This window comes from Bison bison, unplaced genomic scaffold, assembly GCF_000754665.1.
Source record: "Bison bison bison isolate TAMUID 2011002044 unplaced genomic scaffold, Bison_UMD1.0 scf7180017864530, whole genome shotgun sequence".
Taxonomy (NCBI): Eukaryota; Metazoa; Chordata; class Mammalia; order Artiodactyla; family Bovidae; genus Bison; species Bison bison.
In genome coordinates, this window is record NW_011495080.1 from 7,369,653 (window position 1) to 7,395,600 (window position 25,948).

Below are 25,948 nucleotides of genomic sequence, written 5' to 3' on the forward strand. Positions count from 1 at the left end.
AGACAGCCATTTTGCTTTTTTGCATTTCTTTTCCATGGGGATGGTCTTGATCCCTGTCTCCTGTACAATGTCACGAAGCTCATTCCATAGTTCATCAGGCACTCTATCTATCAGATCTAGGCCCTTAAATCTATTTCTCACTTCCACTGTATAATCATAAGGGATTTGATTTAGGTCATACCTGAATGGTCTAGTGGTTTTCCCTACTTCCTTCAATTTAAGTCTGAATTTGGCAACAAGGAGTTCATGGTCTGAGCCACAGTCAGCTCCTGGTCTTGTTTTGGTTGACTGTATAGAGCTTCTCCATCTTTGGCTGCAAAGAATATAATCAATCTGATTTCAGTGTTGACCATCTGGTGATGTCCATGTATAGTCTTCTCTTGTGTTGTTGGAAGAGGGTGTTTGTTATGACCAGTGCATTTTCTTGGCAAAACTCTATTAGTCTTTGCCCTGCTTCAGTCCGTATTCCAAGGCCAAATTTGCCTGTTACTCCAGGTGTTTCAGTGTTTGCTATTTCGAATTTTTTATTTTCCCGAAATATTTTGGATCCAAGGTTGGCTGAATCCATGGATGTGGAACTCGTGGATAAAGAAAGCTAATTTTATCATTATACTGCCACTTAAGAATAAAACCATAGTAAATTATTCCTAACTACTGGAATCAGATCAGATCAGATCAAATCAGTTGCTCAGTCGTGTCCGACTCTTTGCAAACCCATGAATTGCAGCACGCCAGGCCTCCCTGTCCATCACCAACTCCCAGAGTTCACTCAGACTCACATCCATCGAGTCAGTGATGCCATCCAGCCATCTCATCCTCTGTCGTCCCCTTCTCCTCCTGCCCCCAATCCCTCCCAGCATCAGAGTCTTTTCCAATGAGTCAACTCTTCATATGAGGTGGCCAAAGTACTGGAGTTTCAGCTTTAGCATCATTCCTTCCAAAGAAATCTCCAGGGCTGATCTCCTTCAGAATGGACTGGTTGGATCTCCTTGCAGTCCAAGGGACTCTCAAGAGTCTTCTCCAACACCACAGTTCAAAAGCATCAATTCTTTGGCACTCAGCCTTCTTCACAGTCCAACTCTCACATGCATACATGACCACAGGAAAAACCATAACCTTGACTAGACAGACCTTTGTTGGCAAAGTAATGTCTCTGCTTTTGAATATGCTATCTACTGGAATAACTGTTAATAATTCCCATCCCTTAGGTTTTTAGGAGTCAAAATTTGTGAGGAACAACTGTGCTGGCAACTTGAAGCTCACTCTGATTCTTTTAGGGGCCTTCAAGTAGTGTGCAAGCAGCTGTTGACTACTTGCTGGTTTCTACTGTACTTCCCAAATACATGCAAAGGAAATGTATCTTTAGGGAACTAACAATATTGAGGCAAAAGCAGCAATTTGCTCCCCCAGACATCAGATGTTGTATCTTCTGTTTTTTAACCAAACTCCTTATTTATTTTAAATATTCCATTTTCACATGTATCTGCTTATAAGCCAACTCTATAAATAAATGGTAAATGAATGAAAATTGCTGGTTCTCGCCTTTTTGTTGTTTGCCATTTCTACTGGTCATTAAAACATATTCATTTCCCTTGCCGTGCTTCATTTTTCTGTTTTCTTTCACTTTAGTCTCTTTGTTCTTCTGACACTACTCCTCTAACACGTGTAGCAAAAGGTAGGCCGATCATAGATTTCTTTTATTCTATAAAAATTAAGTAATCACAGCACACTGAGAGACATCTTCAAATCTTAAGCTATTCTTTGTCATTTCAGTTTATATTATTAGTTATTCAAGTACTACTTTACTGAAAAAAAAAAAAAAAAGGGCTTGCTGGGTGAGTAGTTTTGTCTTCAGAGGAGGGAGGGAGCACAGGGGGAGCTGTAATTAAACTGTTCCAAAAGGTAGCCCGGAAACCAGCGTTCATAAATGATACTATCCTTCCTTAGAAATAGTAAAAACAAAAGAGGCTAAAATTTTTACAGATTAAAAATTAATCAAAAAGTATTGTAATTCATAAACTTCTGTTAGATTGAAATACTATATCAGGATCTAACAAACACAAATTCTAGGAACACTTCTAATCTAAAATAACATCATCACAGGCTCCCAAGACTTTGAAATAAAGTTTTAAATAAAAACCCCACCCTCTTGGACCAGTTTAATCTTTTGATAGGAAGGATATAACTATAAGCACATCACAAACTATATATATACTAGACTATCTCCAAAGCTCTAAAAATTCTACCATTTTCAACAGAATCAGAAAGGCTTTAATCTTAGAACTTACCCAGTACAATGGTTCCTGAGATGCTGGACTAGATGGCTCATTGCAAGCTTATTAAAAAATACAAAAACAAAAAGCAGATTACCAGGTCCATTCCAGTAGGTCCAGATTACCAGGTCCATTTCAGTAGGTCTGGTACATTAACTTTGGTAGGGAATTGGGTTCCACTGAGACTAATAAAAATTATGGCTCTCTTCCCAGAAAAAAGCACATGTATGTTCACAATTTTACATATGATACAATCCTCTGAAGACTATCCACAGACTTGTGAATTTATAGACCCCCAAGTTAAAAAATCAAAAAGAATTTAGACCCAGAAAGTTACAATTGTTTTCAAAGGGTAGCTAAATGAAGAAGGAATGGATTTATTCCATATTCTACTAGAAGATACAACTGAAAAGACTTTAGACCCAGAATGTTATAACTGTCTTCAAAGGGTAGTATTCTACCAGAAAACACAACTGGGAGAAACTCAAAGTTGCAGCTGAATTGAAGGCAAATCTTTGTAACAATTACAGACAACAAATAATCTGACAGCTCTCTGCAAATAGGCAACCCATTAACTGAAGAGATCAAAATAAGAAGATCTCTTTAAACAGAGATTTTTTTTTTTTTAATTAGACCTATTGTGAAAAGGATTTCCACAATGGGTAGAAGATAAAGCAAGATGACTTCCAAGGTCTTTTTCAATTTTAATATTTTATGATTCTAAGGCGTTTTAGAGGAGGGGAAAAGCGAAAAATTAAAAGTCATTTTAAAACTTTTTTTTTATTCCTTATAGGTTGTTTTCTACGTTTAAAGATTTAAAAAAGAGTCTGCATTTGTGCTCTAAGTTATCTGTGTCAATGTGGCTTTTTTTTTTTTTTGAAGTATAGTTGATTTACAATGTCATGTTGATGTGCACCTGTCTAGAAATGTAAACTATAGCAAAAGGATCTGTATTAAGCATATTAAGCTAAAATATCGAATATTTTTCTACAACCCTAAAAAACAATCTGATCAGTTTCTTTACTAACAACTACATATCTGAATCCTAATTATACTGAAATGAAAATTTATAGTAATAATTCACCCAAGAGCTAGACTACACTGTTTGGTCTTTACTTGCTCCTGGATTTCTTGTACTCTGTAACTTGAATTTCCAGAGAATAACCTCTTTCCCAAAAAACATTTCTGAGAGAAAGAGAGAGAAAAAAAAGACTACGTACTCTATGAGTACAGATGTTAGGAGACTAAATATGAAAAACAGATTTTTAAATCAAATCATTTTGACAAAGCCTGCTGATCTAAAATTTTGCAACCTCCCTCCTTTAAGGAACACTGAAGATGGGTAGCTCCTTACAGACAGAGTCCATGTTATTTCTGCAAGTGAAACTGAGGAACTCCTAAGGAGAAGGAAATTCAAAAATTTCAACAGTCAAACAATTATATCCAGAAATGCCATTTATTATTTTTGCTATTCATTGTTTCTTGATTAAAACTAGAAAAGTGATCAGTTTTGAAAGTGAAGACACAACTGTTTTATATAAATTAACTTTGCTTTCTCTCAAGTCACCATTTTCTATTGGTAAATGCAGTGTCTTCCAAGAAAAGATCTAGACTTGACCAATGGCAATGAGAGCTTGTGGTGGACTAATCTTCCCAAAAAGAACAAAATACTCATTAAATAATTAATTTTTAACATTGGATTTTTAAAAAACTCTTAAAATTTGGTATTTAGAAACAAACTATCCTGAAAAATTGATAATAATCCTGTTATGTAATAAGCAGAGAGCCAATATCTTAAATGCAAAACTAAAAAAATGCCAGATATTAATACAGCCAAAGTACACATGATTTCTAGTAAGATATTTGCATGAACCATTATATTCAGAAATAGCTGTTCTTTACTTAGAAACAAAAATTACAAAAAGTAACATTTCACAAGAACACTTGTACTGAAGTATTCTTTCTAAAAATGCACAAATTTTGGACTTAAAATCAAAACTGAATAGAAAAGATTTTGTTACAGCTTTGAGAAGTTATTTTTCTCCCTGAATGCTTTCCTCAATGTTTTCCTTTGTATATACATAGTATTTAAAGCTAAAGACATTACCTCTTTTAAAGGTACCCAATTCACATTCAGTTCAGTTCACTCAGTCGTATCCAACACTTTGCGACCCCATGGACTGCTGCACACCAGGCTTCCTGTCCATCACCAACTCTCAGAGCTTGCTCAAACTCACGTCCACCGAGTCGGTGATGCCATTCAACCATCTCATCCTCTGTCATCCCCTTCTCCTCCTGCCTTCAGTCTTCCCCAGCATCGGGGTCTTCTCCAATGAGTCAGTTCTTTGCATCAGGTGGCTAAAGTACTGGAGTTTCAGCTTCAGCATCAGTCCTTCCAATGAATATTCAGGACTGATTTCCTTTAGGATGGACTGGTTGGATCTCCTTGCAGTCCAAGGGACTCTCAAGAGTCTTCTCCAACACCACAGTTCAAAAGGATCAATTCATCAGTGCTCAGCTTTCTTTATAGTCCAACTCTCTCATCCATATGTGACCACTGGAAAAACCATAGCTTTGACTAGACAGATGGCAAAGTAATGTCTCTGCTTTTTAATATGCTGTCTAGATTGGTCATAGCTTTTCTTCCAAGGAGCAAGCATCTTTTAATTTCAAGGCTGCAGTCACTATCTGCAGTGATTTTGGAACCCAAAAAAGTGAGTCTCTCACTGTTTCCATTGTTTCCCCATCTACTTGCCATGAAGTGATGGGACTGGATGCCATGATCTTCGTTTTCTGAATGCTGAGCTTTAAGCCAGCTTTCTCACTGTCCTCTTTCACTTTCATCAAGAGACTCTTTAGTTCTTCTTAGCTTTCTGCCATAAGGGTGGTGTCATCTGCATATCTGAGGTAATTGATATTTCTCCCAGCAATCTTGATTCCAGCTTGTGCTTCATCCAGCCCGGCATTTCACATGATATATTCTGCATATAAGTTAAATAAGCAGGGTGACAATATACAGCCTTGACATACTCCTTTCCTTTCCAACAACCAGTCTGTTGTTCCATGTTCAGTTCTGTTGCTTCTTGACCTGCATACAGATTTCTCAGCAGACAAGTCAGGTGGTCTGGTATTCCCATCTCTTTCAGAATTTTTCAGTTTGTTGTGATCCATACAGTCAAAGGCTTTGGAAGTAGTCAATAAAGCAGAAGTAGATGTTTTGCTGGAACTCTCTTGCATTTTTGAAGATCCAATGGATGCTGGCAATTTGATCTCTGGTGTCCCTGCCTTTTCTAAATCCAGCCTGAGCATCTGGAAGTTCATGGTTTGCATACTGTTGAAGCCTGGCTTGGAGAATTGGGGCATTACTTTGCTAGCGTGTGAGATGAGTGCAATTGTGTGGTAGTTTGAATATTCTTTGCCATTGCCTTTCTCTGGGATTGGAATGAAAACTGACCTTTTCCAGTCCTGTGGCCACTGCTGAGTTTTCCAAATTTGCTGGCATATTGAGTGCAGCACTTTCACAGAAGCATCTTTTAGGATCTGAAATAGCTCAACTGGAATTCCATCACCTCCACTAGCTTTGTTCATAGGGATGCTTCCTAAGGCCCACTTGACTTGGCATTCCAAGATGTCTAGCTCTGGGTGGGTGATCACACCATCGTGGTTATCTGAGTCATGAAGATCTTTTTTGTATAGTTCTTCTGTGTATTCTTGCCACCTCTTAATATCTTCTGCTTCTGTTAGATCCATACCATTTCTGTCCTTTATTTTGCCCATCTTTGTAAGAAATGTTCCCTTGGTATCTCTAATTTTCTTGAAGAGATCTCTAGTCTTTCCCATTCTATTGTTTTCCTCTATTTCTTTGCATTAATCACTGAGGAAGGCTTTCTTATCTCTCCTTGCTATTCTCTGGAACTCTGGTATACCTTTCCTTTTCTCCTTTGCCTTTAGCTTCTCTTCTTTTCACAGCTATTTGTAAGGCCTCCTCAGACAACCATTTCACCTTTTTGCATTTTTTTCTTGGGGATAGTCTTGATCACTGCCTCCTGTACAATGTCATGAACCTCTGTCCACAGTTCTTCAGGCACTCTGTCTATCAGCTCTAATCTCTTGAGTCTATTTGTCACTTGCACTGTATAATCATAAGGGAATTGATTTAGGTCATACCTGGATTGTCTAGTGGTTTTTCCCTACTTTCTTCAATTTAAGTCTGAATTTTGTAATAAGGAGTTTATTATCTGAGTCACAGTCAGGTCCCGGTCTTGTTTTTGCTGACTGTATAGAGCTTCTCCATCTTTGGCTGCAAAGAACATAATCAATCTGATTTCGGTATTGACCATCTGGTGACGTCCATGTGTAGAGTCTTCTCTTGTGTTGTTGGAAGAGTGTGTTTGCTATGACCAGTGTGTTCTCTTGTCAAAACTCTGTTAGCCTTTGCCCTGCTTCATTTTGTACTCCAAGGCCAAATTTGCCTGTTATTACTGGTATCTCTTGACTTCCTACTTTTGCATTCCAGTCCCCTATGATGAAAAGGACATCTTTTTTGTATGTTAGTTCTAAAAAGTCTTGTAGGTCTTCATAGAACCATTCAACTTCAGCTTCTTCAGCATTACTGGTTGGGGCACAGACTTGGATTATTGTGATATTGAATGGCTTGCCTTGGAAATGAACAGAGATCACTCTGTCATTTTTGAGATTGCATCCAAGTACTGCATTTTGGACTTTCATTGACTATGAGGGCTATTCCATTTCTTCTAAGGGATTCTTGCCCACAGTAGTAGATATAAAGGTCATCTGAGTTAAATTCATCCATTCCAGTCCATTTTTAGTTCACTGATTCCTAAAATGTCAATGTTTACTCTTGCCATCTCCTGTTTGACCACTTTCAATTTACCTTGATTCCAGGTTTGTATGCAATATTGTTCTTTATAGCATCAGAATTTACTTCCATCACCAGTCACATCCACAACTGGGCATTGTTTTTGCTTTAGCTCCATCTCTTCATTCTTTCTGGAGTTATTTCTCCAGTTTTCTCCAGTAGCATATTGGGTACCTACCAACCCGGGGAGTTCATCTTTCAGTGCCATATTTTTTGCCTTTTCATACTGTTCATGGGGTTCTCAAGGCAACAATACTGAAGTGGTTTGCCATTCCCTTCTTCGGTGGACCACATTTTGTCAGAACTCTCCACCATGACCTGTCCATCTTGGGTGGCACTACACAGCACGGCTCATTGTTTCATTGAGTTAGACAGGGCTGTGGTCCATGTAAACAGTTCGATTAGTTTTCTGTGATTGTGGTTTTCATTCTGTCTGCCCTCTGATGGATAAGGATAAGAAGCTTATGGAAGCTTCCTGTTGGAAGAGACTGACTGTGGGGAAAAATGGGTCTTGTTCTGATGGGTGGGGCTATTCTCAGTAAATGTTTAATCCAATTTTCTGTTGATGGGCAGGGCTGTGTTCCCTAACTGTTGTTTGACCTGAGACCAAACTATGGTGGAGATAATGAAGATAATAGTGACCTCCTTCAAAAGGTCCCATGCATGCACTGCCACACTCAACCCTGCAGCAGGCCTCCAATGCTGCAGCAGGCCACCGCAGACCCACGCCTCCAATGGAGACTCCTGGACACTTACAGGAAAGTCCGGGTCAGTCTCTTATGGGGTCACTACTCCTTTCTCCCAGGTCCTGGTGCACACAAGGTTTTGTTTGTGCCCTCCAAGAGTCTGTTTCCCCAGTCCTGTGTAAGTTCTGGCGGCTCTATGGTGGGGTTAATGGCGACCTCATCCAAGAGGCCTTATGCCACAGCCAGGTCTGCTGCACCGAGTCCCTGCCCCTGCGGCAGGCCACTGCTGACCCATACCTCCACAGAAAACACTCAAACCCTCACAGGCAGGTCTGGCTAAGGCTCTGTGGGGTCTCCTTGTGTGTTCCAGGTTTTGTTAGAGCCCTCTGAGAGTCTCTAGTTGGAATGGGGTTTGGTTCTAAACACAATTTTGCCCCTCCTACCATCTTGCTGGAGCTTCTCTTTTGTCCTTTTTAATTCACATTAGAAAATTCATATTCCTGCATCAAGTTTGTGTACTTCCGTGTGTTTTAAGGAATTTATTTTATGTGACACCAAGATGTTTGCAGCTAAGCTTTGATCAATTACACATCTGATTCAAATTAACTGGGTTGATAGTTTGCTGATGAAACCATATGGCAAGAGACACTAAGTAAAAAGGGAAAGCAACTTTTCTAAAAAAGCACCATTCAACTCCAATGACTGTTTACCTCATCTTTTTTTTTTGGTTTAATTACTTCTAATTTCATTGTCTAGTCTTTAGACAACTCAATGATCACACCTTAGATAAAGCTTGGAGCAAACTGACTGACAGTACAGCAATATAAAAAAGAAGAGCATGAGATAGAGCTGAATTCTAAATGCAGCAGGAAGGTACTAAGGATTTTGATCTGGGAAGCAATAATCATAGTTACACTTTGGGCAGATTAATCTTGTTTCAGTATATAGAATGAAATAGAAAAGGAAGACTGAAAGTGACAAAAACATTACAGGTTTCCCCTGTTATCCTAAAGCAGACCGTTCCCAATGAAACCTTTCCTAAGCAAAATGGTGTTATGCAAAGAAGCAATTACCTTAATTACCTTTGTGCTAACTGATGTACAAAATAAATCCTGATAAAGCCCAGATACTCACAGACACAGTGCAAAGCTATGGTGGCCTGATGCTGAGATGATGAGTGTAGTTTCCAGGGAAGGGGCCTGGAAGGGCCACTCATGCTGCTTGGGGTGTGTGCTGCCTCTGTACCAGCTCACTGCAAAACAAATGCTGAACCCATATTTTTGCTTTATCATAAAAATGACAATCCTCTTCCAATTTCTCTCAGTTAGTGAAAACAGACACTAACATAGGACTTTCTTAAAAGTGGTGTAAAGTAAACTTGGAAAAGTGGGGAATAACCCATATTTGTGTTGTCTATTTGTCTTCTTAGTTGCTAAGTCATGTCCAACTCTTCAGTGACCCCAGAGACTGCAGCCTACCAGGCTCCTCTGTCCATATTTCCCAGGCAAGAATACTGGAGTGGGTTGCCATCTCCTTCTCCAGGAGATCTTCTCAACACATAGACTGCACCTGCATCTCCTGCTTGGCAGGCAGATTCTTTACCACTGAGCCACTGGGGAAGCCTTTACCTGTATTAATAAAGTCAAATTTGAGGCAATGAACACCTGAATTATGGCACTACTGGGAAAGACAGGCAACAGAGACGAGGACAGCACAGAAGTTAAAAGCATGGACACTGGGACCACATTGCCTGCATCCAAATCATAAGGGTTCTGTCCCTTGTGAATTATATGGCCTTAGAAAAGGTGTTACCCTCTGGGCCTCAGTTTCTTTCTCTATGAAAAGGGAACAATAACAGTACCTACTCCTCATTAGGTTATGAGTAAATGTTTATAAAAATTCTTAGCTAATAATAGTTACTATATGTGGATAAAACACAAGGGCTTAAAGACTAGCTGGATGGGAAAGTTGAGTAAGGTAAAGAGATAACTATCAGTGTGAGTTTTAAAATTCTATAACTTAAAGAAAACTTTAAAAACACAGATATTGAAGGGCAAGTCAGCAATATTTACCACCATGCATTACACAATCTTTTTAAAGAGTAAAAGACCAGACAAAATGTAAATATCTATCAATTGTGTGGCTGGCACTTTGCTATATACCTTGAAAAGAACACAATATTGAAAATCAACTATACTCCAATAAAATTGTTTTAAAAAGACTGTGTAGCTGATAAATTACTATACATCCATACAATGCAATACTTTCAGCCATGAAGAAGAATCAGATCAATCTAAATATACTAATATAGAACAATTCCTACAATATATTTTTAGTAAAAATAAAAATAGGTGCAGAAAGAATATGTACTCCAGAAAGAATATGTATTCTTTATGTATTTACTTTAATTTGTTCAAAAATAAAGATAACATATCTACATGTGAAGCAAAAGTGAAAGTCACTCAGCCGTGTCCGACTCTTTGCAACCTCATGGACTATACACTGCATGGAATTCTCCAGGCCAGAATACTGGAGTGGGTAGCCTTTTCCTTCTCCAGGGGATCTTCCTAACCCAAGGATCGAACCCAGGTCTCCCACATTGCAGGCGGATTCTTTACCAGCTGAGCTATGAGGGAAGCCCAAGAATATTACAGTGGGGAGCCTATCCCTTGCCCAGCGGATCTTCCCAACCCAGGAATGGAACCAGGGTCTCCTGATTGCAGGCAGATTCTTTACCAACTGAGCTATCAGGGAAACTCCATACTTATATGTATACATATGCAAATTTTAATTCTGGAAAGATACACTAAAAACTAACAGATGTGATACCTCTGGAGAATTAGTGATCTAAGGAGAAGAGAGATTTGGTCTCCCTTGTATACTATTTTATCACGCTTATAGAGTGTTTTTCAGTTTAACAAAAATAATTTTTAAAAAATGACAGGCAAAAAAAAAAAAAATGACAGGCAGGTAAGGTTGAGTTCAATAATAAGAAATCATATTTACATACGTAAGTGAGCATAACTTTTTTATGTGTTCTACAAGTTTGCCCAGTATAGATACTGGTAACAGTCTAATGATCTGGGTGTGCAAAAATACTAAAGACTGTTTTTTGTGTGTTTTTTTTTAAAAAAGATCTTAAAAACAGCATCTGTTGTTGTTTGGTCGCTAACTCATGTCTGACTCCCTGCGACTCATGGACTGCGGCATGCCAGCCTTCCCTATCCTTCACTATCTCCCGGAGTTTGCTCAAATTCATGTCCACTGAGTAGGTAATGTCATCCAACCATCTCATCCTCTGTTGCCCCCTTCTCCTCCTGCCTTCAGTCTTTCCCAGCATCAGGGTCTTTTCTAATGAGTCAGCTCTTAGCATCACGTGGCCAAAGTGTTGGAGCTTCAGCTTCAGCATCAGTCCTTCCAATGAATATTCAGCATTGATTTCCTTTAGGAATGACTGGTTTGATCTCCTTGCTGTTCAAGGGACTCTCAAGGGTCTTCTCCAGCACCACAATTCGAAAGCTAATTCTTTAGTGCTCAGCCTTCTTTATGGTCCAGCTCTCACATCTGTATATGGCTACTGGAAAAACCACAGCTTTGGGTGTACAGATCTTTTTTAGCAAAGTGATGTCTCTGCTTTTTAATGCACTGTCTAGGTTTGTCATAGCTTTTCTTCAAAGGACCAAGAGTCTTTAATTTCAAGGCTGCAGTCATTGTTCAGTGATTTTGGAGCCCAAGTAAATAAAATCTGTCACTGTTTCCATTGTTTTCCCCATCTATTTGCCATGAAGTGATGTGACCAGATGCCATGATCTTAATTTTTTGACTGTTGAGTTTTAAGCCAGCTTTTTTATTCTCCTGTTTCACCTTCATCAAGAGACTCTTTAGTTTCTCTTCACTGTCTGCCACTGAAGTGGTATCACTTGCATATCTTGCATATCTGAGGTTGTTATTTCTCCTGGCAGTCTTGATTCCAGCTTGTGCTTCATGCAGCCTGGCATTTGCATGAGGTACTCTGCAAATAAGTTAAATAAGCAGGGTGACAATATACAGCCTTGACGTACTCCATTTCCAATTTTGAACAAGTCCGTTGTTCCACGTCCGGTTCTAACTGTTGCTTCTTGACCTGCATACAGGTTTCTCAGAAGAGAGGTAAGGTGGTCTGGTATTCCCATCTCTTTTAGAATTTTCCACAGTGACTGTAAGTACCATCTGCATGCTAATAATTCCGAAATTTATATCCTGAGCCTCTACCTCTCCCTTGATTTGATTATATATGGGGATTGTTTACCTTATATCCTCTACTTAGATGTCAAATAGGCATGTCAAGCTTAACACAGCCAAAAGAGAACTCTTGACTGACTTCCACAATCCTTCTTGTCTCAGTCTGCTCCATCACATTTAGTGACACCATCATCCATCCGGTTGCTTAAGACAAAAACTTTGTAGTCATCCTGATTCTTCTCTTTCCTTCATATCTCATAATAAATCCTGTTCATACCATTTTCAAAATATATCTCATATTTAATTATTCTCACCACTTATACCACTATACCCTGTTCCAAGCCACTACCATCTTTTTAGGAGACTATTGCAGTATTTTTCTAAGTAGCCTTTATGCCTCACTTTTACCATTTCCCACAACCCGTTCTCTACCTGGCAGTTACAGTAAGCTTTAAAAAATGAAAATCACACATACACAAAAAAATGTAAATCACATCACATACTCCCTTGCTTAAAACTGTCCAATAGTTCCCCCCTTAGAATAAAGAAACGTCACAAATTCCGTTTTAGACATGCTGAACTTGAGGGGTAAATGCCATGTAAGTGGAGACATGAAGAAGGCAACTATTTGGCCCTCAAGAGCGATTTAGGCAGAATTACAAAGTGGCCTGATTTCTTCATATATAACTGAAAAATGAACACCATGGATTTAGGAAAAAAATACCTAAAATAATCTGAAAAAAGAAGGGCAGAGGCATGGGACCAAGACTTGAGAACTCCAATTCCTTAAAGGCCTGGTAGAAGAAGGATCAACAAAGAAGACTTAGTATGAGTGGCCAGACACAAAAAGAAAACCAGAGCTGATGCCAGAGAAGCAAAGGAAAAAGGATGTTTCAAAATGAAGAGAGATCAGGTAAGGTGGAAACTGAAAAACATCACCTGATTTGACAACACATAAGTCACCTGTGACTTTAACAAGAGCTACTTCAAAGAAAAGAGGGGGAGATATGCAATGAAGACCTCAACTCTAGTCAATATTTTCACAAACTTGGCTCTGAAGAAAAGGGCACAACCAGAAAGATAAAACTTGAGCAAGCTCAAATGCTAAAGGCATGACTTGATCAACAGAAAGGGTCAGAAGACAGGTAAGTGATAAAAATGTAAATATTCTGAAAAGTCTGAGAAGGCAGGAAGGGGTGGAATCGCGGAAAAGACAGAAGGATACAACAACCACTGATAAGATTAGACATAAAACTGTACTTGGAAAAGCCATGCAAAAACTGTATGTGCTAAATTCCTAGGTTAAAGAAGTTTATTTAGCCTTATGTAATGTAAAATAACCTAAACTCAACTCTTCTGCCTGAGTAACTATAGATATTGACAATTACTAATTCATTCAATAAATATTTATGAAAAGTCTGCTATAAATGGGGCAGTGTTCTAGTCCTGTGGAAGGTGACAGAGAATAAAACGTTATTTTTCCCTTTAAGAAGCCCATAGTTACACAGGAAGCTCAGTCCCCAATGCTTTGTGACAACATACAGGGGTGGATTGAGGAGGGGGTGGCAAGGAGGCTCAAGAGGGAGGAGATATATGTATGTATACTAACAGCTGATCCACATTGTAAGGCAGAAGCAAAGCAATTGTCTTCCAATTTTTTTAAAAAAGCCCATAGTTAGATAAGTTCGAAAACAAATACTTGCAAAGCAATTCAATATAAGTACTGTGATCCTTTGTATAAACAAAAGAAAGTGATGGCACAAAGAAGAGGCACAATAGCACAGACTCTGAAGTCTAAGAGACAGTCTGAATCCTAACTCTGTCATTTACTAGCTATATGCACTTCTTGCAAGTTCTGCAGCTTCTCTATAAGCCTCAGTTCTTCATTACAGAAGGGGATGAGAAAGCTAATTACCTCACAAAGTTATGAAGATTAAATGAATTAATATTTGTAAAACACCCTGAACAGAGGCAGACACACAGTAACTACTCAGTATAAGTAATCTATTTGCATTAAAAGAGAGAACAGAAAAACAGCTGTGTAACGTATACTTGGGGGGGTCTTAGAAGGGATTTAGGAAATGGCAGTCTAAGAAAAAATGGTTATGTGCAGAATCATGACACAGTGTGGTACTGCAAGAAATTGCAACTTAAAAAATATCTCCTTCCCAACCTAACTTCTTCTAAGAATTTAAAGCAACTAACTGCAAATAGTTCTATAGCTGAAATATAAAATGAAACACATAAGTGGTGAGGCTGTAGTGGTAGAAAAGGTCAGAAAAATTAGAGTAAAGAGGAAAAACTGGCAAGAGTTTGTAACCAACTGTACAAGAGGTAAGCAAAAGAAAGGAATCTAATGTAATTCTCAGATTTCTGGCTTGATTCACTAAATTGATGAGGTAGCCATTAAATTAATCAGAATAAGGAACACAGAAGCAAGAACAGGTTTGGCAGGAAAGATGATGAAATTGTTTTCAGACAAGCTGAATTTAAGGCACTCATTAGTCACTTGAGTGGCACTGTCTAGTAGCCACTGGCAAACAGGCCAGGAAAAGAGGTCTGGTCTAGAGACAGATTTGTATGTTGTCAGGATATTAATGACATCACCCAGGGGAAAATATAAGAATGAGGAGGGAAACAAACAGATATACTCTTGGATATCAGTATTAAGCACCAGATAAAGAAAAACTAATGAGAAATTCAAGCAATAAAAAGGGTAACTAAGAGCTCTTTAGGAATACAGACTGTGTCTAGTTATATATTCCCAGACTTTAGTAAAGGGGCTAGTCGAAATCAAAATCTAGAGAAACTGGGTAGGATGAAGACTAAGAGATATCTAATGAATTTGGCAGTTAATAAGTTATTACCTTAGCAAGAAGACTTGAGTAGAACAATGGAGGCAGAAGTGAGAAGTGCAATAGACTGAAGAGGAAAAAAAGAAATTAAACAATTGAGTCTACTCTTCCAAAACCTTGGCTGTGAAGAAAAGAAGTAAAATAGTACATCAGCTAGAAAAAAAATCTAAACAGTTATTCGTATGATAAATTGAGGAGAAACAGAGTCTACTTGGTAAAATAAGAGAAAACATTTAAATACAGAACAGGTTTAAGAGAATCCCAAGTTGCCACTAGTAGTATGTAATGATTTATATAATATTAAATAAAACACAATTCACTGATAAAGAACTAAAAAAGCAAAATATCAAAATGCTGACACAAGTATCAAATGGAATTACTATAGATGATTTTCTCCTTGTTTCAAGTTTTCAATATTTTCCAAATTTTAATAATGAGCTGTATTCCTTTTTTAAAAATTGAAGTATAGCTGATATACAGTATTATGTATTTTACAGATGTACAATATAGTGATGTACAATTTTAAAGATTATATTTCATTTACAGTTTGTTACATTCCATAGGCTGTATAATATATCCTTGCAGCTTATTTTCTACCTAGTATTTTGTGCCTCTTAATCTCCTACCCCTGTATTGTCCCTCCCGCCTCCTTTACCCCATGGGTAACTACTAGCTTGTTCTCTGTATCTGTGAGCTTGCTTTTTTTCCTGCTCTATTCACTAGATTGTTGTGCTTTTTAGATCCCGCATATAAGTAATATCATACAGTATTTGTCTTTCTCTGTTTGCCTTATTTCACCCAGCAAAGTGCCTTCCGAGTCCACCCATGTTGCTGCAAACAGCCAAATCTCATTCTTTTTTATGACTGAATAGTATCCCATTGTATATATACAGCACATCTTCTTTATTTATTAATCTGTTGATGGACACTTAAGCTGTTTCCATATACTGGCTTTTATAAATAATGCCACTATGAGAGCTTGTATTCCTTTTACAGTGGTGGTAGGAAGTGGAAGACAATAAGCTTTACTAAAATTAATGCTGCCTCAGGGGCAGAAAAGACAAGTAATTCTAACTTGAAGAAGACAAGATAACAGAGACAAAATATCAGCAGGCAGAGAACAGAAAAGAAATGGAAGGAAAAAAATAAAACCAATGCAGAAATGAAATCTTCATTGTAACCAATACAAAGGAGCACAAACCCTGCTGAAAGCAGAGTAAAGCACCTGGACAACATTTTCTTGCTTGAGAAAGGCAAGCGAGATATGAATGTAAACAAACTCTGGAAACCATAAAACATTGTTGAAAGAATTAAAGGAGATCCAAATAAATGGAAAAATATCCCACGTTCAGGGATTAGAAGACAACGTTAAAAGACGGTGACATCTTCAAACTGATGTACAGATGGCAATCCCTATGAGAACCCCAGCTGAGTTCTTCCTACAAACTGACAAGTTGATTCTCAAATTTATATGGAATTGCAGGGACCCAAAATAGCCAAAACAAACCTGAAAAAGAATAAAGCAGGAGAACTCACATTTTCTGATTTCAAAACTAGGTCCAAAGCAACAGTAATTGAGGCACCATGGCACTGGCACATGGACAGACATACAGATTAATGGAACAGAATTAAGAAGTCCATAAATAAGCCTATACATGTTTAAGGTTGACAGGTTTTCAACAAGAATGCCAAGACTATTCAATGGCGGAAAGCAGTCTTTTCAACAGGACAGTCAATTAAGATAACCTTTACCACATGCATAAATGTTAGAGCAAAACTATAAAATTCTTAGAAAAAACACAGGTCTTCATGACCCTGGATTTGGAAAAAGATTCTTAGACATGACAACAAAAGCAAAAGCAAATAAATAAATAACAACAGTAAGATAAACCGGTCTTCACCAAAATTTAAAACTTTTATGCTTCAAAGAGCACAATTAAGAAACTGATAAGACAACCACAGAGCAGGAAAAATATTTACAAACCATATATCTGACAAAGGACTTGAAATACATAAAATATACAATGTAGAGAGAGGCTGTGGTACATATACACAATGGAGTATTACTCAGCCATTAAAAAGAATACATTTCAATCAGTTCTAATGAGATGGATGAAACTGGAGCCTATTATACAGAGTGAAGTAAGCCAGAAAGAAAATCACCAATACAGTATACTAATGCATATACATGGAATTTAGACAGATGGTAACAATAACCCTGAATGCAAGACAGCAAAAGAGACACAGATGTATAGAACAGTCTTTTGGACTCGGTGGGAGAGGGCAAGTGTGGGATGATTTGGGAGAATGGCATTGGAACATGTATAATATACGTGAAACGAATTGCCAGTCCAGATTTGATGCAGGATACAAGATGCTTGGGGCTGGTGCACTGGGATGACCCAAAGGGATGGTATGGGGAGGGAGATGGGAGGGGGGTTCAGGATGGGGAACACGTGTACACCTGTGGCAGATTCATGCTGATGTATGGCAAAACCAATACAATATTGTAAAGAAAAAATAAATAAATAAATAAAGGAACTTTGCGATTATGTTAGGCCCACCTGGAAAAAAAAAATGTAGAGAGAGCTAAAATGTATAAGGAGTTCTTACCATTCAATAAAGACAAATAATCCAATTAAAAATTGAGCAAAGGATCTAATAGACATTTCTCCAAAGAAGACATACAATTAGCCAACAAGTACATGAAAACATGAACAATGTCAATCATACCTTAAAAGAAAAAGAACTAGAAAGAAGGAGGAAAGAAAAGGGAACAACAAGGAAAGATGCTTGACATTATTAGTCATGAGGGGAATGCAAGTCAAAAAGTACAATGAGATGCCACTTCATACCCACTAGGGTGACTAAAATCAAAAAGTCAGATAACAACAAGTGTTGACAAGGATGTGGAAAAACTGGAACCCTCTTACACTGTTAGTAGGAATGTAAAATTTCACCCACTTTGGAAAAGTTTGACAGTTTTGAAATGATTAAATGTCAAGCACAGTTACTAAATGACCCAACAATTCTACACCTAGATATGTGTGTGTGTACATGTGTGTATGTAAAGCTGCTCGGTCATGTCCAGCTCTTTGCCACCCCATAGACTGTAGCCTGCCAGGCTCCTCTATCCATGGGGTTTCCCAGGCATGGATACATTTCCTTTTTGTATTAATACATTTGTTTTAAATACAAATACACCACCTTCCTACCCACTGCAATGGGAGCACATGCCTGGCAGGGTAAGAGGCCCTCCCAGAAAATGTGCTGCACACAGAAGGGTTTGCTATCTGCTTTATCCACACCTGTAACCGCATGAGGCTGAGGCTGCCTCTCAGCTGGAAAATTGAGATGTATTTCAGGACACAGATCCCTGTGTCCTGACACAGGGATCGAACCCTCATCTCATGTCTCCTGTATTGGCAGGCAGGTTCTTTACCACTGCACCACCAGGGAAATCCTACTTAGGCATGTACCTAAGAGAAATGTAAACATATGTCCACACAGAGATCTATACACAAATGTTTATTTACAACAGCCAAAAAGTGAAAAACAATCTATATGTCCATTAATGGATAAACAAAATGTGATCTATTCATACAATGGAATATTATTTAGCCAGAAAAAGGAATGAAGTGCTGATATCTGCATCAAATTAATAAACTTAAAACAGTATGGAAAGTGAAAGATGGCAGTCAAAAACACTATGGTTCCACTCATAGGAAGAAGTCCATAACAGGGAAATATAGAGAGAAAGAAAGTATATTATGGTTATTTAGTGGGTGGGGGAGAAGAGGAGCAGGAAGATAAGGGAGGGACATAGGGCTTCTTCTTGAGGGGATAAAAATATTCTAAAATTGACTGTGGTAATAATTCCACAAGTCTGAATATACTAAAAAATCACTGAATTGTACACTTTAAATAGTGAACTGTACAGTACGTGAATTAAATCTCAATAATGCTACTAAAGCCATATAAATGGATATGTTAAAGTTTAAAAGGATTAACTACTCTTGTGCTAAAGAAAATAAATAAAAAATTGAACTACAAAAATATTCAGAAAATAAATACAAGAAATCTATAACTTACAAGACACATCTCAAGTACTGTTCAGAAGAAAACTCAAAATTTAACACCCAGGTGGTGCAGTGGTAAAGAATTTGCCTGCCAATGCAGGAGATGCAGGTTCAATCCCTGGGTCGGGGATATTCCCCTGGAGAAGGAAATGGCAACCCACTCCAGTATTCTTGCCTGGGAAATCCTGGATTCTCTGTGGACAGAGAATCCTGGCGGGCTACAGTCTATGGGGTCACAAAGAGTCAGATATGACTAAGCACACACACAAACATACACAAACAGAAGAATGAAAAGACCATTAAGGATTCCACATAAGAAGACAGGAAAACAGCCACAAAATAAACATAACAAAAGCTAAAGGAAGGATTTAAAACAGTGAGAGAAAAATATAAATAAGAAAAGAGAAAATAAGAGAACTAATTTTTTAAAAAATCCAAGACTTGGTTGCAAACAACAACAAAAGGGCAAGGCCTCACATATACTAAATAAGAAGTGATAATGAGGAAAATGACAGTGTAGTCACAGACACAGGAAATTTTTTTAATCATAAAACAGTACCTTGCTCATGTTACACAAATACTTTTGAAAAAGTGGGTGAATCAGATTATTTTGTAGGATAATATAAATTGACGAAGCTTCCTCACAAAGATATAAACGATAAGCAGTCAAATTATCATAGAAGTAAAGAGATAATTGTCAAAGAGCTAGTCTCCTCCCAAAATACTCAAGGTCCAATAATCTCACAGGCAATTCAACCAAACACTTAACTTGAAGGCCATTTAACCAGAGAGGAGAAAAAAGCATAGAAAAATAAAAGTTTGAAATTATTTTTATGAAAGTGGCATAATCCAACAAAGATAAAATACATAAAAGAAAACTACAAAGCAATTTAGCTTAAGAGGAGTGATGCAAAATTTCTAAATAAAGTTTAGCAAACAGAACCCAATTGCACATATAAAATAATACACAATAAAGCAAGGATGGTCCAGTAACAGTAAATCTATTAGGACAACTCACCACAATAGTAAACAAAGGAGAAAAATCACACAATTCCCACAGAGGCTGAAAGTTTAACTTCCATATTTTAAAAAATCTTTGTAAAATGGTAAGAGCTGACTACTTTAACATAGTATGTACACTTTAACCTAAAGTCAGGCTTAATAGGAAAGCATGAAAAAACTCGCATTTAAGTCAGGAGTAAGACAAAAATCCACTACTATTTTACTGTTTAATATTTTTGGAAAGTACTAACCAAATTGATTTGCCAAAAGAAAGAAATAAGTATAAAAACTGGAAAAGAGAAGATAAAGTTATCTTTATTTGCTAACGATATTGTGTGCAGTCACCCAGTCATGTCTGACTCTGTGTGACTCCGTGGACGGTAGCCCGCCGAGTTCCTCTGCCCATGGAATTTTCCAGGCAAGAATACTGGAGTGGGTTGCCATTTCCTCTTCCTAGGGATCTTCCCAACCTACGGATCTAACCTGCACCTCCTGCGTCTCCTGCATTGGCAGGTAGATTCTTTACCACTGAGCCACCTGGGAAGCCCAGTGATATTATTTAACTGCAAAACTTTAGAAAAACAACTGGAGAACCATAATAGATAGTACTGGGATTCCAAAGGTGGCCAAGTACAAAATTAATGCTCAGAAATTAATAGCATTACCATGATCAAAGAGCAAGATAAAAGATATAACAGCAATAGAAGCCCCATTTACAATAGCAACAATAAAAGGTAAAATACCAGGAATACATACAAAAGAAATGAAAAGGTCTACATGAAAAAACTTTAAATTGCTGTCGAGGGATACAAAAACAAATTTGAAAAACAAGAAATGAATGTACACCCTCTTCCTGAACAGGAGACTGAATCTCAAAAAGAAGTCAATCATCTCTAAATCAATCTTCAAATATAATGCAGTATCAATAAAAATACCAGAAGATGGGGGGAGGGAGCTCAATAAACTAAGTTTTACAGAACAAAGAGTATCCAGGAAAACTCCAAAAAATAGAATGAAAGAGGATTATAATCAAAGAATGATGTCATTAGGTATAAATAAGTAATCTGATAAATGAAACAGAATAAAAGTCTAGTAAAAATACCAAATTATATATAGAAACTAAGCACACCTATAGATAATATTATAATCTATATAATATTACAATATTATAATTGATTATAATATTATAATATTATAGATAATATTTCAATACTGTGATAACTGGGTAGCCACCTAGAAGAAAAGTGAAGTTAAATCCTGCCTAAATACTTTACCTAACTAAATTTTGTACCAATAAATTCATTTAACTTAAAAATAAATTATAAAAATACAAAGAAAAACACAAGAATTTTAATTTTAATTAGAAATATCAATAATATTGAAATAGGAAAGGCCTTTCTTATGATCAAAAAAACCTAAAATCAAAAAAAGATTAATAATTAAACTACACAAATATTTTAATTTCTGCTGAAAAAATATATTGTAAACAAAGTCAAAAGCTAAATGAAACTGTGACAAGTATCTGCAACACATAACTGAGACAAGGAAATAATTTCTGTAAAACAGAGCTCCTGCAAACAATATTAAACATTCCAACAGAAAAAATATAACCAGGTAAATAGGAAATATAAGCAGATGTTATAAATAAAGGAAACAAATATGGCTGTATGGTTTTTATACCTATTGAAAAAATGAAGAAAATATACCTTTTAAATTGGCAACATAAAAAAAGTTTAATAACCCACTCTGTTACCAAATCTATAGGAAGCCAGAACTCCAACACCAATTAACACAATCTGGCACAACCTCTATGAAAGGCAACAGACAATATCTATCAAAATTTAAATAGCACATATCCTTTGACCCAGCAATTGTACTTCTAGGAATTTATTCTAAAGACAGACTCACTAATGTGCAAAATTATATACATACAAAAATATTAACAGTATCATCCTTTGTGTTAGTAAGACTGTAAACGTTTTAAATGCCCATCCAAACAAAGAAATGCTACCATTTTTCTTCCCTCCAACACACACACTCACACACTTTTCTGGAAAAGATACATACAAAATCAGTTCCTTCAAGGGAAAGAAGCCAATTATTGGTCAAAGGAAGAAGGAAAATTTGCCTTTTACCATTTGTGCCTTATATTATAAACATATATCACAAGAAAAATTCTCAGTTAATATTTTCAGTATTATTTTTACCCAGCTTTACCAATTGTTGTATTTTTCCTCCTTTTTCTTTGTCAGTTTTCCAGTCCCCATATTAGCAACATCATTTAACTGTTTCCCTAGGTAACACATGGCATTCACTCAAATTTACACACTTAAATCACAATAATAAGTGGGTTCCACTGTCCCCATGATCTCCATGCCCCTGAGCTCTATGACTGCAAGAGCACTGTCCCTGTTCTGTACTGCGTGTGGAAAGATTGAGTAGGGAGAAACCCAGGTCTGAGAAGCTATGAATTTCTTGGCCTACGGGGCAAATGCATAATCACTACTGTAATTTAGGAGACAGAAAAAAGGTGAGAAGCTGTTCAAACAAGGTTTCACAAAGCATTATTTGTGCTGCCACCACAGATGCAAAGTCTAGTCCACTATCTTTACGTTCAAGAAACTGATTGTATCCATTTGTCCAGAGTCAATGGGGCAATACGGAACTGAACCACACTAATCAATCACATTCACAAGAAATTAACTGTTTACACATAATGCCAATGTATTAATTTAGAATTTTAAAATACATATATGCCTGTATATGAATACATGTATATACACATATATATTTGATGTATGTGTGTGTAAATATATGTAAAGAGTAGCACATCATGCATATCAAAGAATTACATACAAATGGAACCACATGGGGCTACTAGTGTGTATGGAGAGAACAAATAAAAGGTCAGAGATGACTTTTCTGAAAAACAGTGTGATCAAGCTGAGATCCAATGGGAGAGAAGCTTAAAAAGAGAGAGAGAGAACAGAATGAGGATTAAGAGGGTTGCTAGATGACGGAACAGCAAGTACAACGGTCCTGTGGCAGAAGGGAGCATAATCTAAAGATCATGGGAAAAGATCAAAGAACAAGACAACATGATGTAGGGTTATCTGGAGAGCTAGAGAGGGGCCATACCACTCAGTGGCTTTTAGGCCACGTTGAGGATTTCTGCCTTATTTTAAGAGGAACGAAAAGCTAGTAAGGGGTTGTAAGCTGAGAAGAAAACAGACTCGTACTTGCAAAAGATTAGTGTGCTGTACAAACTGGAGGGCAAGAGTATAAGCAGGAAGACTGCTTAGAAAGCTAGTGTAGGAGACCTAAGGCAGGGATGATGGCTGCATCGACTGGCACAAATCAAATAAATAGGACTTGGGGACTGATTATACCAGAAATGCAAGGAAGAGGAAACCGTTAAGGAGGACGCCCAAGTTTCAGGCTTGCATAACTGCAGGGATAAAGATGCTATTGGTGAAAGAGAGACAACCCCAAGACCAGATAGTCCTGTTTTTGTTTCACTGGTGGCTGGAGGAGGGTGTATTGTGTGCATGCTCAGTCGAGTACGATTCTTTGACCCTATGGAATTGGAGCCCGCCAAGCTCCTTTGTTCATGGCATTTTTCAGGCAAGAACACTGGAATGGGTTACTATTTCCTCCTCCAGGAGATCTTCCTGAGCCAGGGACTGAACCTGCATCTCCTGCATTGGCAGGCAGATTCTTTACCCCTGAGCCACCAGAGCTCCCTGGAGAGAGGGTAGATACGCAAAAAAGTAAGAAGGGTTGCTCAGTGCCCGGTACCTGAAAATCTTGGTAGAGCAGGAGGAAAAATGTTAAATGGGATTAGAAATCAAAGGTGGCAGAAAGTTACCTACAAAGATGTATTATTCCTATTATTTTTTAATCTCCAGGGTCAGCCATAAAAAAAGCCTAGATATTTCTACCCCTCCCTTTCACTTAAAATCTTGTTGAATATCTCAAAATAAAACCTTTCAATCAAGGAGAGAGGTAAGGCTTAAAATGAAATGCTTGGGGAGAAAAAAAAATAACTGGTGTGAAAGAATTTCAAAGTATATTTTGAAATATCAGATGTTACCAATTTTTGAGAGTCAAGAGAAGACTGAGGCTTTCTACTTGGGGAAGAAAGAATGAAACGCCAGTCAAGGGGGAAAGAAAGCAGAAAAAAGAGCTAATGGCCCCATTGCATGAATTTTCACAGTTTAAACACGTTTATCTTTACCTCTGGACAAATGGCTGCTACTGGTCTTGTGTGCAAAGAGAATGCAGAAATAGCTCCACACTGAAGCCCCTTTTCAGAAACCAAGGCTTCCACTGCCATCAAGTGGTGGCAATGAGGAAGTGCACCAACCAGTTTCTTGGAGCCTGGGAATGCCAATATGAAGTCTATGGTATAATTAATCTAAACTCAAAGATTTAAGATTGCAGTAATAGAGAACAAACTAGTTACAGTCTTTGGTATCTTCTAACCTGTCAATATACAAAAATGAAAGTTTTTGCTATTACTTTGGAGTAAAAAAAGAAGATTTCTCCTTTTTCCTTTTTGATGTTAAAGAGTACATACTTAGCAATTTTAGAATACCCAGTCTGATACAATCATATCAAACCCAACTCCTGGTGTATTATATATAAATACTGCTTCACAGTTAATTTTAATCGTGCATATAAACGGATTAATGTGCATTTCTAGCATAAATCAATAACCTTATCACAAACGCATAAGCAAGTATCGAACTGAATATGCAAAATTCCCTTTCTCTTCAAATTAATCAAATAATTTTTTTTACTACTTAGTACAAGGCATGGTAATAAACACCCTCATTCTCAAAACTCATCAGCTAAACAAATATAAAATCAATGATAAAATCAACTTCAATCTTATTCACAAAAAACATGGTGAATGATTAACACACATTCTTGATAGTTCTCTTCATGGTAAAAATAAGCTTGCCTAACATAATATTTGACATTCTGGGCAGTACACCTTCATTCTCTATACTGACTATTCACCTACAAATGTAGCTCTTTAAAATTTGCTGCACACACACATCGATTTGATTTGTTTTTCAAGGCATCGGAACACAGGGATAGTAAATTTACACAAAAACGTTAAATAATCACACTGGGTACATTTTCCAGTTTTCAATAAGCTGTTTTCATATGAGGTGTGTGTGTTTAGTCGCTAAGTAGGGTGCGACTCTTTCGCGACCCCCTGGACTGTAGCCTGCCAGGTTCCTCTGTCCATGGGATTTCATATGGTAGACACAGCATAATTTTGTCACTAACAATATTCTTGATTTTCATTTTTTCCCGTTAAAATCCATACACGCTATCCATTCTACATATATTCCAAAATATTAATAATTCAATTAGTTTCCCTAATTCTCTTGGTTCTGTTTCATACCCACCTCCCACCCACCCCCTTCTTCCTCCTTTCTTGTTTCAGAATGCCTAACTCTTACACACTCGAGGTGGTTTTTACAAAAATCACTCCTTGGAATGCTCTTCCCTCTTTCTTTAAAAATAATTTCCCACAGCTAGGCGCCAATGTCTTTCTTTTACAAGATCAAACTGCGGAAGAGGACGAGACTGGGAACCGAGTAAGCCAAACATTTGGGAATGTCAATGAGACGACGGCCTCTCCTTTGAAAAGAAAACACAACAACTTTCAACACAGAGCTTTCAACAGATCAAAAATACTTTTTTTTTTTTTCCGCCGTGCTCCTGTTCCCTCCCTGACCTCAAAGAAACCTTTCCTTTTCTCTAAGCCCCCCATCGTTCTGCTGTGCGTGGGGCCTGCCTTTGCTCCTCCCAAGGAAAAGAAAGGCAGGGAGAAAAGAAAAGGGAGCAGTCACCTTCCCACCCCGCCTGCGAGCTGTCAGGACCGTGCCCCACCACTCACCTGGCAGGTGCGGCCGCCCGGAGAGTTGCACGAAGC

The 25,948-nt window shown here is 37.6% G+C and overlaps 1 protein-coding gene across 1 annotated transcript in view; it reads right to left on the reverse strand.

The window, feature by feature from the left end:
• KLHDC10 (kelch domain containing 10) overlaps positions 1-25,946 on the reverse strand; it is a gene marked incomplete at its 5' end in the record, with an annotated part of 64,925 nt that extends 38,979 nt beyond the window's left edge. Inside the window, one exon of the mRNA XM_010831757.1 lies at positions 25,913-25,946. Coding sequence (XP_010830059.1) covers positions 25,913-25,946 — 34 coding nt within the window. The remainder of the gene's footprint in view (positions 1-25,912) is intronic.
• Between the last annotated feature and the right edge of the window lie 2 nt (positions 25,947-25,948).